This window comes from Chiloscyllium plagiosum, chromosome 2 (genome assembly GCF_004010195.1).
Source record: "Chiloscyllium plagiosum isolate BGI_BamShark_2017 chromosome 2, ASM401019v2, whole genome shotgun sequence".
Classification (NCBI taxonomy): Eukaryota; Metazoa; Chordata; class Chondrichthyes; order Orectolobiformes; family Hemiscylliidae; genus Chiloscyllium; species Chiloscyllium plagiosum.
In genome coordinates, this window is record NC_057711.1 from 112,714,884 (window position 1) to 112,730,643 (window position 15,760).

A 15,760-nucleotide genomic window follows, 5' to 3' on the forward strand; every position below is an offset into this window, starting at 1 on the left:
AGAGCTGTATATTTCCGGCAGGGTGTTCCGCCCCAGTCTTTTCAGGAATGAGAAGCAGTATTTCATGGGAGAGTTTTTCTGTGACATTAGATCTGTGTTTACGATTTTGTACGATTTGCAGCTGTTTGTGGGTGAGGTGGAGTTGATGGAGTGCAGTTTTGACTGCACTGCATGTTGTATTCTGGGTATGTCATTCACTAATGTGCTGAAAAGCATTGGGGTATTTAGATATTTTTTTGGTGTGTTGGTGAACGAAATATATGACACGAGTTGGTAGGAAGGCAGGGTATTAATGTTAGCAAGAGTCCTGGCACAGGTGGGAGAGGGATATGGAAGTCGGAGGGTGGGAACAGAATTTGACGGTGGAGATTAGGACAGCCAGGAGTAGTCAGAACATTTGGGAAAATCAGTCGGTGTCAATAGGAGTTAAGATCAGAGTGGCGCTGGAAAAGCACAACAGGTCAGACAGCATCTGAGGAGCAGGAACATCAACGTTTCGGGCAAAAGTCCTTCATCAGGAAGGCAGTTGATGACAGTTTCCTAAAGGACATTAATGAATCAGATAGGGGTTTCCTTACAATCGACAATGGCTTTATGCTTATCGTTAAACTCTTAATGCCTTACTGTTTGTCAATTAAAAGTCCTCAAAGATGGCTCACAACGGAGATCGATAATGGCGATTGCATTCAGCAGAAAAACAGCAAAAACTTGGATGAAAAGATGGATTATTAAATGGGTGAAAAGATGGATTATTAAATGGATAGTTTATGAGGAGAGGGCACGGAGTGGAGATTTATAAGTAGTGGCAAGACATAAGACTCTATCATGCATTGTGGGTCACAAGTCAGGAGAGAGTTCTAAACTTCACAAACAGCTTTTGGGAGAAATTGTAAAGAGGTTGTTCCAGATATGTCACAATGAGGCATCCGCATCGGGTTTACTGTCAGTGTCAAATAAAATTAATCAGCAAGTTTACCAATTCACTTCTCATTCCACAAGCAGAGTCATTTTCTATTATTTCATCTAAATGAATATTATTCTGTCAATCTGACGATAAGGGTTTGGCATCTGACAGCAACGCGATTGCGTCCTTTACCAGCAAGCAACTGTAGCAGCTCTCAGAATACATTTATAATTACATTTAGAGCGGCTAACACAGAGAGAGAAAGGAGACCAATCTGTCGCTCAAACCTTTTCCGCTATTTGGTTAGATCAAGGCTGATCTATTTAATCCGCATTGGTTCTGAAATCCTTAATACCCTCGCTTTAACAAAAATCTGTTGACCGCAATTTTGAAATGTCTAATTTACACCCCATCCAATCGCCAGCCTAACATCTGTTTGGGATGGAGAATTCCAGGTTTATACTACCCTTTATCAGAATAATGCTTCCTCACATCACTCCTGGGGAGCCTGGCTGTAATACTTTGTAGATTAAATTGGAGTGGGTCTGCAGATGGGAAACTACTCAGGTAATAAACGGAAATGTCAATGTCGGAGGTGGTTAACAGACTGATACTCAGATTGAGTGTGATTTGAATGGACTTTCAGTTGCATATGCAGAAGAATAATAATCGGAGAAAGCCCGGAAATGGCATGTCCCAGCATTTCACTCCCATTAACTTGATGATTTTCGGCCAAGTTTGACAATTTGAATTGAGTCAACACCCATAAATACATTCATCGTCTGTTGAGGAGGACTCCCTGAGTTCAGGATAACACATTGATCCCGGCATATTCAATGGCTATTAACATATGGCGTCTTGTCCCGAATAGACCGTGTGTCATATTGTGGCTCCTTTGTGGAAAATCATCAGCACACCAAGGATGATGAGGTGGAATCAAAGAGCTATATTCTTCGGATAAGCTAAAATGCTGATGATATTTGATTGGGAGAACAAAGACCAGTTTTGTGAATATCACTTCTGTTTGGGACCCTAGTCCTCTAGCTGTGAATATTATGATTGTTCAAATCACTAAAGGTTCGATCAGGGTTGATACATCCAGTGTTTCAAACAGGAAACTCACAAGAACAGAACGGGCCCTGGAAGAATTTCGGAAGAGTAGGACAAGTCTTAAACGAGGAATCAAACGGGCTAAAAGGGGTCATGAAATAGCTTTAGCGAGCAGAATTAAGGAGAATTCCAAAGCATTTTATTCTTATATAAGAAGCAAGCGGGTAACTAGAGAAAGGATTGGTCCACTAAAGGTTAAAGGAAGAAAGATTGTGTGTCAATCCTGAGAGAATGGGTGAGATTCTGAATGATTACTTTGCATCAGTGTTCACTGAGGATATGAACATGATGAATCTTGAGATTAGAGATAGAAGTTTGATTAGTCTGGATCACCTTGACATAAGTAGGGAAGATGTGTTGAGGAGGCTAGAGGTTCTTTGATAAATAATCTTACAAAGAGTGGTTGAAACAACAAAAAAAATGCATTGATGGTGAAACTAGATTAACGTGGAGAAGGGCATTATGCATTGAACTGGACGAAGGGTCAAAAGAGGCTCCTGTGGAGTTTAAACGCCAGCTTGAAGCTTTTGAGAAGCAGCAATCATTGTGGGATTGGTGCAGACATTTTCCTGAACCAACCGATTCTGAAGGCAGTTTCTGCAGAAAGGGAGCGCTCCACACCCTCTCGCTGATCCCAGTAAAGCTGAGAAGGAGGGAGTCAAGATACCTTCCTGTGTTACGCACATCATGTTAATGACTGAATGGTAATAAGCGGATGGCTGGGTGAAGGGCACGGTGGGTGAAGTGGTACCTGGATAGGAATTGGGGGGATCGCAGAGTCAGAACGGGACAGGGGACTCAGTTGATGGTTGGGTGTGTCAGTTCTGGGTTGCTGGGAATTGATAGGGGAGGAGGATGGGGTTGTAGTGGTATGAATTTAGTACTCAGACTAATTATTAGTCTCATATTTCTTGGATAACTATTCAGATAAGTATATTGAATCTATCCAAAGTCTCCGTCTCCAACTCAGGAGTTGCAAACGTTCAGAGAGTCATAGAATTGTCCATTGGATGTTGATTCTTCCTGGATAATTCCCAAAGAGATCAGCATGTCACACATCTTAAATAGTAACATGTCCAGGCAGGAATTGATTCCAATCACACAGTTGTAATTGGACTATTTTGAGATTATCACTGAGGATAGTACTAAAAGTTTGAAGATAACAACATTCACACCAATTGTGATTATTCAAATCCATTCCTTCAGAGGACCAATCTTTAGTGACACTGGGTGACAAAAGGCCATTCAAACTTCGATAGGTTGCTACACAGGTTTTGTTGAGAATGTGAAAAAGAACTGCAGATGCTAGCCATCTGAAACAAAATCAGGAATTGCTGGCAAAACCCATCAGGTCTGGTAGTATCTTTGGGGAGAAAGCAGAATTACATTTAGAATTTGCAGATTTCTTCAGAGTATCAAGAGTCCCCACACTTAAGAGTGATAGAGACGTACAGCATGGAAACAGACCCTTTCATGCTGACCCGTCCATGCTGTCCAGATAGCTCAACCCAATCTAGTTCCACCTGCCAGCACCTGGCCCATATCCCTCCAAACCCTTCCTATTCATATACCCATCCAAATGCCTCTTAAATGTTGCAATTGTACCAACCTCTACCACTTCCTCTGACAGCTCATTCCATACATGTACCACCCGATGTGTGAAAAAGTTGCCCCCTAGGTCTCTTTTATATCTTTCTCCCCTCACCCTAAACCTATGCCCTCTAGTTCTGGACTCCCCCACCCCACAGATAGTGCCAGACCTGCTGAGTTTCACCAGCAATTTGTTTTTGTGGAGAATGTGCTTGAGTACATTTCATCAAAGAAGAATTCTCATCCAGCACAGTCTATACTTTTGAAGTACCAACTGTTGCTGCTGTCACTACACATTCAGTCTCAGTGCAATGCTGCTGTATTTTTTTAAAAATTGAGGAAAAAATGGGAAAGAATCAAACACATCCCATCTAAAGTGAATGGCCTGTACACAATTGTTGGCATAAATTGCCCACAGCTTTGAGTTTTTATTTTAATTACAGTTAAATTAGCATGTGTCTAGTTAGTGACAGCATAAACATTTACAGAATAACACAGTTAAGCATCTTGGCAACTGAAGATTCAAAAACCAAATAAAAGAACATCAGCACAAGAGCATTTATTGATTTTGGCAATCTTAAAGTGGCTGTCTTCATTTCTCCTCACCCATAAGCAAGGTTCCATGGAAAACCCAAACAAAACTTTATTTACACATCATGCGAGGACAATTCCATCAGACATTCTTTCAAAAGAACCAGAAGTATTTTCTCTCGAAGTATTTTCTCTCAATACTTAAATCCTAAATCACTTAATGATGCACTGAATACCTAATATTTACGAAACCCTCTTATAGGTAGAATATACATTATAACTGTGTTCAATCAAGCATACGCTACAGGTGTCACAAATTCGAATGAGATTGTCACAGGAGTCAAAATTCCTTCCAAATCTTTTAGTTTCAGAATTAAACCGGCATTAGTGGCTGGAGTAGCTAATTCTGACTGGAGTAAATTAATGTGTACCGCAGGGACACGATCAGTTCAAAATTAATTTTTAATCATGTATCAGGGTTTTTTTGAAACTAAAATCTTTTTCTTTCATGTGTTGACCAATTCAAGTTGCAATTTCTCTTGCAAAAAAGAAATTATGTCGAGAACATGGTGACAGTCAAACAAAAGCAGATTTAATTTTCATTACAAAGCTTCACCAGTGAATGGTTGCAGCAGCAAGTCAATGCCCACAAAGGGCAAGGTAACAGTGTTCAAAGTTAGTAAAATAGTGCAATCGTTCTTGTAGAAAACTGAGGAAGGCCACATTCTCCTTGGCTGTGGCTGGCATGTTCACACCAATCTCTCTTCTGATCACAAGACATTGAGTTTAGTTCAAAACAATCAAGAATTCTAAAACGCAGATAATCTTAAGTGACATTTCATTCAGTAAACAAATTGCCATGTACAGTACCATACAACATTAAGTACAACCCAATATCAATTACAAGTCTATATTTTTATACAGCTAGATCAATAACTACAGTTCAAACAAAGACCACCTTTTATTTATTGAATTTTTAAAGTTTTAAACTTGCCATTGCAGATCCCTCACCAACCCACATTAGCGTTGACTTATGAAGCACAACTCAAGAAACTGAACAATCATTGCCTCTTCTAGAAGATGTTCCATTGAAACCGCTTAGCCAGGACCTAACTAAAATTAATTAGGGATTGGAGGATCTGAATAGCCAACAGGCACTGATATCAAACCCTTGAGCTCAGCTAGGGTGCATTCTACCATTTGGCAAAAATGTTAATACATTTTAAATTGTTAATCATTAATTCCCTTATTTCCTGTAAAAGTGCATATGATCTACAGAAGCATTCACTACAACTTGTAGTTTAAATAACATGTATTGTTGGAAATGAGAATAATTACTCATCACTTTCTTCTGATCTATATCTGACACATCTATACAGGATTCTTGTCTCATGAAAGATGAACATCACCATTCTGGATTACAGAGGACTGATGACAAGTTGGGAGGGCTCCTTGCACTAGCTGTGTCATTTGGTGGAATCCTTTAAGGCTGTTTTACATAGGATTGAGTTTAAAAGAAAGAGTCCAGAATGTTGAGTTTATAGTTTGAAAGATTAATTTACAGTATTTTAAATTTTATAGCAAGCAACTAAAAAAATTGAAAGGAAGGGCTGAAAGAATCCAGGTTATAATCAGTAAAATGAACAATCTCAAATTCATTTAATCAATACAAATAATTAATTTTCAATTTGTGACACAAATGTAGTAAAGGTTAGCTTTAAGGATATACATGTTATCTTGATAGTCAGTTATATGTTTGAAGAAATCATTGGCTTTGCTAGAATTACAAGCACAACAGAACACTTCACATGCAGTGGATGTTTTGTCCCTGACTCAAGTGTGAAGCACATGATGAATGCAGTTGACACTGTTTCCTTTTCACAAATTAATGGCGAAATGGATAAATCCAACATGGCAGTAATGGTGGTATACCAACAAGTCATTCATTAATATCTTCCCAGTAATCAAATTATGTAGAAATGTAACTCAGTAAAAAAGGTCTGAATGAAATGCAGGCATGAAATAAGTTATGCAAAACTTTAATTCAGTTGAACAGAAACAAAATTCTGGCAACACCAACAAGAGCTAGAATTACCACTAAGAGTTAATGTCTGGATTGCATTTCAGAGTGTACGGCATGTAGGTGACTGACAGGAAAAATATACAACTTTAAACCCATTTAACATGTTAGAAACACCATTTCAATGGCAGCATTCAATGACAAAGGATAGAGGAACAATGCACCTATGACAGCAGTGTGCTGGATGATTTAGAATTTAATATAATTTACATGTCTTCATGTGGCAATTTATTAGACTAACATCTAGCTTTACCAGATCTGGTACTAACCAAACCCAACTATTTTCAACAGAATTTGTTTTGGTGCAGATACATGCACCTTGCCCCCAATTTTGAACCACTATTTGACACATGCATTAACTAGCTGTTCCATGATTATATCCTTTCTCAGCTTCTGCATTTTCCTGCTTTACTGAAGACAAAACGCGGGGATAACTCGCATCTTGTGCAAAAATGAGAATCTGCAAAATGTGACTTAAATATATGTACCCCTGTACCATAAACCCAAATCTGGAAAGGGATTCACTACTCTCTCCATTCTTCTGAACAGCAGGTACAGCATCCATTTTACACTCTGAACAGGATAACCCGACAACACCAGAAGCAACACTTTAGATTGGTAGATCCAGACAGGACAGCCAGATTTTGGGTTGTCAAATCCTCAGGTGAAGTCATTCCGTTGCAGAACAAGGATCACAGCAGGATTATGGGAGATTTGCAAGATGCTTTTTAAGGCCCAAGGCCTTGTCTTTCAGTTCTGGCCTTTTGTCTGATTCCATACTGGTTAGGGACTTAAGAATGATGGCCCTCTTCTCTGATGTCAAAGTTGCCCACTGATTTGTTTCTGCAAAATTAATTAGATTTTAGCAAGCAAACTGTGACACAACATATGACTTACTGGCACTTACAGAAGGTATCAAGGATACGTATGTAAATCTTGATTCACTGGCACTTTTGCCTCTGAATCATAGGCTCTTGGGTTCAAGTCCCAGTCCAAGGCTTGAACGCAGAAATCAAAGCTGACACTTGAGAGTGTAGTACTCACAGTGTGCTGTGTTGCTGAAAATGCCACCTTTTGGATGATACATTAAATTTAGATTCCATCTGTCTGCTTAGGTGGATGCAAAAGTACTTGTAACAGTATTTCAAAGACGTGCAACAGAGTTATCCCTCTTGCATTGGGGTATCTGTCAATCAACATCCGAACAAAATCCAGATTACCTGGTTATCACAAAAACCAAATTATCTGGTCATCTCAAACTGATGTCAATGGGAGCCTGCTTTGTGCATTTTGGCTGCCATGTTTCCTACAATAGTGACTACATTTTAAAAAAAAGCATTTCTTTGGTAGTAAAGATAGGATTTGTGTATAAAATTACAAAGGTAATTTCCAACTATCTAATGGAGCTTTTGTGGAGCTACTAATGCTGATTCAAACATGATTAATCGGAACCACACAAACTGGTATTCTTACACTTTCAGACAATAGAAAGTTCCTTCTGGCAATGCTGAAGTGCATCCTGTTATGGGGACAAGAGAATTATTGAAAACATTTTGGAAAAATATTGTCCTGTACTTAGTCTATTAAATGTAGATAAACTGGGCAGGAAATTCCACAGATTCATAACTCTTTGGGTAAAGACGTTCCTCCTCAATTTAATCCTAAATCTGCTTCCCCAAATATTGAAGCTACGCCCTCTTGTTCTAGTTTTACACACCAGTGGAAAGAACATCCCTGCTTTTATCTTTTATATATTTCTATAAGATTCCCCTCATTCTTCTAAATTCCAATGAATATAATCCCAGTCCACTCAGTCTCTCCTCATAAGCCAACCCTCTGAACTCCAGAATCAACCTAGTGAATCTCCTCTGTACCCCCCTCTGTACTAGTTAAACATCCTTTCTCAAATAAGGAAACCAAAACTGTACGCAGTAGTCCAGGAATGGCCTCAGCAGCACCTTATACAGCTGGAATATAACCTTCCTCCTTTAAACTTTCTTGATGAAGGGCTTATGCCCAAAATGTCAATTCTCCTGCTTCTCGGATGCTGCTTGATTGGCTATGCTTTTCCAGCACCACACTCTTCAACTTCCTCTTTTAAACTCAATCCATCTAGCAATGAAGGACAAAATTCCATTTGCCTTCCTTAATTACCTGCTGCACCTGCAAACCAACTTTTTGCGATCCACGCACAAGGACAGAGGTCCTTCTGCACAGCAGCATGCTGCAATTTCTTTTACCATTCAAATAGTCATCCATTTTAACTGTTATTCCTACCAAAATTGATTACTTCACATTTATCAACATTGTACTTCATCTGCCAGACCTTTGCCCACTCACTTAAACTATCTATATCCCTCTGCAAACTTTCAGAGTTGTTAGCACTTTGCTCTACCACTCACCTTAATGTCATCTGCAAATTTTGACACACTATGCGTGGTCCCCAACTCCAAGTCATTTATGTAAACTGTAAACAATTGCAGCCCCAACACTGGTCCCTGAGGCACTCCAGTAGTCACTGATCGCCAACCAGAAAAGTACTCATTCATCCCCACTCTTTGCTTCCTATTACTTAACCAATCCTCTATCCATGCTAATACAATAACACCTTGCACCTTTATCTTTTGCAACAGCCTTTTGTGCAGCACCTTGTTGAATGGCTTTTGGAAATCTAGATAAACTACATTCAGTGGGTCACTGCTCGTATTGTCTTCATAGAATTCCAGTAAAATTGTTACACATGACCTGCCTTTCATAAACCATGCTGCATCTGCCCAACAGGACAATTTCTATCAAGATGTCTTGCTATTGCTTCCTTGATGACAGATTCAAGCATTTTCCCCACTACAGAAGTTAAGCTAACCAGCCTATAATTCCCCATCTTTTGCCTCCTTTTTTCAACAGTGACATCACATTGCTTCTTTCCAATCTGATGGAACTGTCCCAGAGTCCAGTGAAATTTGGAAAATTACCACGAGAATTTGCTATTTCTCCCGCCATCTCTTTCAGGAACTTGGGATGCATTCCATTAGGGCAAGGGATCTTGTCTACCTTTGGCTTCATTAGCTTGCTCAACACTACCTCTTTCTCGATAATGATTGTTTCTAGATCCTCATCTACCTTAATCTCCTTGTCATCAATCACTGGCATGTTATTTGTGTCCTCCACATGTTCAATGCCTCAGCTATTTCCTCATTTCCCATTATTAAATCCTCCTTCTCATCCTCTGAAGGACCAATGTTTACCTTAGTCACCCTTTTTCATTTTAGATATTTATATAAATGTTTGCTATCTGTCTTTATATTCTGAGCCAGTTTACTCTCATAATCTATCTTACTTTCCTTTATAGCATTTATTGTGGCTTTCTGTTGACTTTAAAGTTTTCCCAATCCTCTAGTTTCCCACTGGTCTTTGCCACTTTGTATACCTTATCTTTTAGTTTGATAACTTACCTTATTTCCTTAGACATCCATGACTGATTGCCCCTTTTCCTATAGTCCTTCCTTTACTCTGGTATATATTTTTGATAAGCATTTTGAAAAATTGTTTCTCAACAGCCCTACCATAAAGACTTTATTCCAGTCTACTTTAGCCAACTTTTCCCTCATCCTATTGTAGCTGCCTTTGTTTAAGCACAGGATTTTATCTTCTGATTTTCAATCTGTATTCTAAATTTAACCATACTGTGATTGCTCTTTCTAAGAGGATCTCTAACTATAAGATCATTATTATTCCTGTCTCATTACACAGGACCAGATTTAGAACAGCTTGTTCCCTCATCTGTTCAATGTGATGCATTAATAGAAACATAGAAGAGAGAAACAGGTTGGAGGCCACTCGGCCCTTCAAGCCTGCTCCGCCATTCATCACGAATAGCTGATTGTCCAACTCAATAGCCTAATCCTGCTTTCTCCCCATAATCTTTGATCTCATTCACCCCAAGTGCTGTATCTAGCTGCCCTTGAATACATTCAATGTTTTGGCATCAACTACTTCCTGTGGCAATGAATTCCACAGGCCCATCACTCTTTGGCCCATCTCCCTCCGAAATCGTCCCACCCAGAATCCTCAGATTGTGACCCCTGGTTGTGGACGCAACCAACATCGGAACCATCATCCCTGCATTTACCCTGTCTAATTCTGTTAGAATTTTATGTCTCACTTGTCTGAACTCCAGCAAAAACAATCCTAACCTAGTCAATCTCTCCTCATATATCAGTCCTCGAATCAGCCTGGTAAACCTTCGCTCCACTCCCTTGAGAGCAACAGCATCCTTCCTCAGAAAAGGATGCAAAAACTGCAATAATTACAATTCAATGAACACCTCCTCAAGGCTGCCTTGATCAACCTGGTTCAACCTATTGACATGTAGATTAAAATCTATGATAACTGCCGTACCATTTTTACAGGCATTTGTTATTTCTTTGTTCATTACCTGCCCCAATGTGATGTTATTAATTGGTGGCCTATACATTACGCCTATCAGTGACTTTTTCATGTTAGAATTTCTAATTTCCACCTCAATGGATACAACCTTTTGTCCGTCGAACCTATATCATCTCTCACTACTGCCCCGATATCATCCTTAAATCTGCCACATTATCCAGTCTGGCCTACATGTGCCTTCAGACCCAAAGACTGTGGGCGGCACGGTGGCACAGTGGTTAGCACTGCTGCCTCACAGCGCCAGAGATCCGGGTTCAATTCCCGCCTCAGGCGACTGACTGTGTGGAGTTTGCACGTTCTCCCCGTGTCTGCGTGGGTTTTAATCTAATCTAATCTAATCTAAACTGCTTTTTGATATGGTGCAGCCTTTTTAGATTAGATTAGATTACTTACAGTGTGGAAACAAGCCCTTCGGCCCAACAAGTCCACTCCGACCCGCCGAAGTGCAACCCATCCAGACCCATTCCCCTACATTTCACCCCTTCACCTACCGCTACGGGCAATTTAGCAGAGCCAATTCACCTAACCTGCAAATGTTTGGACTGTGGGAGGAAACCGGAGCACCCAGAGGAAACCCACGCAGACACTGGGAGAATGTGCAAACTCCACACAGTTGCCTGAGGCGGGAATTGAACCCGGGTCTCTGGCGCTGTGAGGCAACAGTGCTAACCACTGTGCCACTGTGCTGCCCATTATGTCACCCATACACAGCTGAAATACTAAGTTAGAAGGTAGCTAACAATCACCTTCTCAAGGGTTATTAGAGATTGGCAATAGATGACAATTACATCAAATGAAATATCTGGCCAAGGAGCACAAGTAATTTTTAATTTGCCGAAGCCTATTCCAGGCAATGATCATCTTGTACTGTTGGATAAATAATTATAAAATGCTTACCATCCAGCTGTTTAAATAGAAGTTCCAATATCGATAAAGCTTCTGCCCGTACTGACGAGTAGCTCTTGTTTTCTGGAAAAAAGGGAAAACTTAAAAACCTGAAACATTTTGTTAAAACTTTTGCTTGAATCTTGCAAGTTATCTACTTTTGTGTGAACATACCTAGTGGAAATGTGAGTGCTGAGCAAGTATCTTTCAGAATTTCAGTCAATGCACTGGCGTCTCTGTTGTCTTGGCCTAGAAGCAATAAGCTGCAGGGACATGGCTCGGTTATTAATTTTTTTTAAAGCGGTTCATCAATGGGGTTCTTAAAAATTGGATGACAAAACTGCATGTTCAAAAAGATGTATTTATTTTACCCTTGAAAGTAGGAGTTCATGGCTTGAAGTACACCAAGTTGAACTTTCCATGTACTCAACTTTAGTCTTTCACACATTAATTGACACATTTCTAAACGGTACTGAGCTGCAGAAAAGAAAAATATTTTCATTAACATATCACAAATGTTGCTCAAACTAAACTTTAGTGCACTTTAGCAATTACTCAGGGTGTTATTGTCACTATTACTGTAATGGATTGAAAATCTGCAGTAACCCACAATGAACTGTGCTTGAAAAAAATTATGGAAGATTTTAGGCAAAAAGGTATTTACTAACCAGGTGCTTTTCCTATGATATTACATACCCACCAAGATGAAGTAGTGTCTTTAGTTGATGTGGAGTTAAATGATGGAGATTATTAGACCATTGTTCAGATTCCATTTTCAAGAGACAAACTTTGTTCTTTTATATATATTTGCTGTTTTATCCAGTTTTTAAATAACAAGGCCTTAAATAACAAGACCTGGAGGCATTTGACAAGCAAAGAGAGACTACTGCTTGCGAGTTACAGATTTTTATACAGTCCAGACTTCAAATCAGTGCATCACAGAAATACTGACAGGACGATACAATTAAAGCATGAAAACTTTAATTGGAAATTTCTTATGATTAGATTAGATTAGATTCCCTACAGTGTGGAAACAGGCCCTTTGGCCCAATAAGTCCACACTGACTCTCCGAAGAGAAACCCACCCAGACTCATTCACCTACATTCTCCCCTGACTAATGCACCTAACACTACAGGCAATTTAGCATGGCCAATTCATCTAACCTGCACATCTTTGGACTGTGGGAGGAAACCGGAGCACCCAGAGGAAACCCACGCTGACACGGGGAGAACGTGCAAACTCCACACAGACAGTCGGCCGAGGCTGGAATCGAACCCAGGTCTCTGGTGCTATGAGGCTGCAGTGCTAACCACTGAAACACCGTGCGAGGACAATTTTCAATAAAGTAATTTGAAGCAAAACATTAACAAAGGTTATAGAAAAGTAGCAACTCACTAGCCTTTTTATTCACCATGCATCTTCAAAGAACACAAAACTGATATCCATGACAAGTAGTAAATGCTCTAATTGTGCTGCTACCCATGAACAGCACAAAAGTGTAACCAATTCATCTATTTAAAATATTTAAAGTTTATAAGAATGCAGGTTAGATCTGACCACAATCAGATCAGTCACAATCTTAGCAAATGGAGGATAAGGAACCACCCTGCTCCTAAGTATACATTCATAATTTGGGAATGAGCATTTTTTTTTTGTTAAATCCTACCTTGTGTTTCTGGAGTGCTAGGCCATGCTTTTCCAAGAGTTTCAAAAGCACAAAGCAGATACTCCATTCGCAGCTCCTTTTCTTTCTCCTCCTCTTCATGATCATCTTCCCTGGAAGATCCACCTGCTATACTCTGTAAGAAAAGGAAAATTTCACTTTAAGAATATAGGAAACAGCAGCAAGCGTAGATTATTTAGCCTCTCGAGACTTTTCTGCCTTTCAAATAGGTCATAGATAAAAGGGTACAGTCTGCAGCACACCATCTCCATTTCCCGGTCCACTGCTCTATACACCCCAACTCCAAATGCAATAAAGACAGAGACCCCTTGCCCTCACCTACCACCTCAACAGTCTCTGCATCCAATACATCATCCTTAAACACTTCAACTCTAACTAGACCCCACCACAAAGAACATCTTCCCCTCCCCACCTCTCTTTGCCTTCCGCAAGGACTGCTCCCTTTGACAGTCCTTGGTTTGTGCCACTCTCCTCACCAACCCCCGTGAACCTCAGGTACCTTCCCTGCAACCAGAAAAGGTGCAAAACCTGCCACTGCTCCACCCCCTCACCTTCATCTAGAGCCCCAAAGAGTCCTTCCAGGTGAGACAGAGGTTCTCTTGCCTCTCTTCCAACCTAGTGCTCCTCATATAGTCTTCTCTACATCAGGGAGACTAAACATAAACTTAGGGCACATTTTGTCGAGCATCTCAGCTGGGCTCCCAGGGGCTGACCTAACTACCCAATCACCAACCATTTTAATTCCCCTTCCCACTCCCTTTCTGACATGACCATCCTTGGCCTCTTCCATTGCTACATCGAACCCCAACAAAACCATAGCCCAGAGGACTCAACACTGAATTCTCCAATTTCAAATAACCTTCCCCCGATTCCCTTCCCAGCCCCACCCCCTCCCTTCCACTCCTCCCAGCCACCTATCGGATTCATTCCTCCCATTGACCAACAAGGTTGTGCCCTCTGCCTGTGTTCACCTATGCCCACTTTACCACCGCCATCCCCTTTATCTGCAGCTCCTCCTACACCCAACCCCAGTCCTAAAGTAGGGTTACACATGAAACATTGATGTCTTCAATTCCTGATGCTACTTGGCATGCTGTGTTCTTCCAGCCTCCTGCTTGTCTACATTCAAATAGGTCATAGCTAGTCTGCTATTTGCCTCAACTCAATTTTACTGCCAGCAATATCCATCAGCTCCCCTTTATTTCAAATATTAATCTAAGATTTGAATATATTTAACGACCCAGCCTCAAATATCCTTCTGAACGGACTAGGATCTCCAATAAATACTAACTTTTAAAGGGAAACAAGGCTTTGACATGAAAGAAAACAGAACTCAAGTGATTAGGATGCATCTTTTGTCTGCAAACTTACTAACCATACCTCCTATGTTCATACCCAAATTATTTATGTAAATTACAAAAAGCAGTGGACATCCTTGTGGCACACCACTGGTCACAGGCCTCCAATCTGAAAAGCAACCCTTGACCACCACCCTCTGTCTTCTACCTTTAAGCCAATTCTGTATCCAAATAGTTACTTCTCCCTATTCTGTGTAATCTAACCTTGCTAACCTGTCTACTGTGAGGAACCTTGAGGAACGTTTTAGTGAAGTCCAAACAGATCACATCCACCGATCTGTCCTCATCAATTCTCTTTGTTAATCAAACTCAATCAAGCTTGTGAGACAATTTCCCACACACAAAGCCATGTTGACTGTCCCTAATCAGTCCTTGCCTTTCCACATGCATGTAAATCCTGTCCCTCAGAATTCCCTTCAAAAACGTGCTCATCACCGATGTCAGGCTCATTGGTCTATAGTTCCCTGACTTTTCCTTACCGCCTTTCTTAAATAGTGGCACATGTTAGCCAAACTCCAGTCTTCCGGCACCTCACCAGTGGCTATCAACGACACAAATAACTCAGCAAGGCACCCAGCAATCACTTCCCAGAGATTTAGCCACCTTTGTGCTTTATATGATATCCAGCACCACCTCCTCTGTAATATGGACATTTTTCAAGATGTTGCTATTTATTTCCTCACATTTTCTATCTTCCATATCCTTTTCCACAGTAAATACTGATGCAAAAATCTCATTTAGTATCTCCCCCATCTCTTGTGGTTGTACACATAGGCAGTCTTGCTGATCTTTGAGGGGCCTTGTTCTCTCCCTAGTTACCCTTTTATTCTTAATATATTTGTACAATCGCTTTGGATTCTCCTTAATTCTGTTTGCCAAAGCTATCTCATGTCCCCATTTTGCCCTCCTGATTTCCCTCTTAAGTATACACCTACTGCCTTTTATACTCCAAGGATTCACTCGATCTCTCCTGTCTATACCTGACATATGCTTCTTTCTTGTTCTTAACCAAACCCTCAATTTCTCTAGTCACCCAGCATTCCCTACACCTACCAGCCTTGCCCTTCACCATAACAGGAACATACTGTCTCTGGACTCTCAATATCTCATTTCTGAAGGCTTCCCATTTTCCAGCCATGCCTTTACCTGTAAACATCTGTTCCCCAATCAA

General features: G+C 40.4%; 1 protein-coding gene across 1 annotated transcript in view; it reads right to left on the bottom strand.

Moving 5' to 3' along the window:
* Positions 1-4,705: 4,705 nt before the first annotated feature.
* ecpas (Ecm29 proteasome adaptor and scaffold) overlaps positions 4,706-15,760 on the bottom strand; it is a 114,173-nt gene continuing 103,118 nt past the window's right edge. The window contains exons 45-49 of the mRNA XM_043716135.1: positions 13,214-13,346; positions 11,918-12,023; positions 11,721-11,809; positions 11,559-11,630; positions 4,706-7,058 (exon numbers count right to left, since the gene is read on the bottom strand). Of these exons, the coding sequence (XP_043572070.1) occupies positions 6,919-7,058; positions 11,559-11,630; positions 11,721-11,809; positions 11,918-12,023; positions 13,214-13,346 (540 nt within the window). The 3' untranslated portion in view covers positions 4,706-6,918. The remainder of the gene's footprint in view (positions 7,059-11,558; positions 11,631-11,720; positions 11,810-11,917; positions 12,024-13,213; positions 13,347-15,760) is intronic.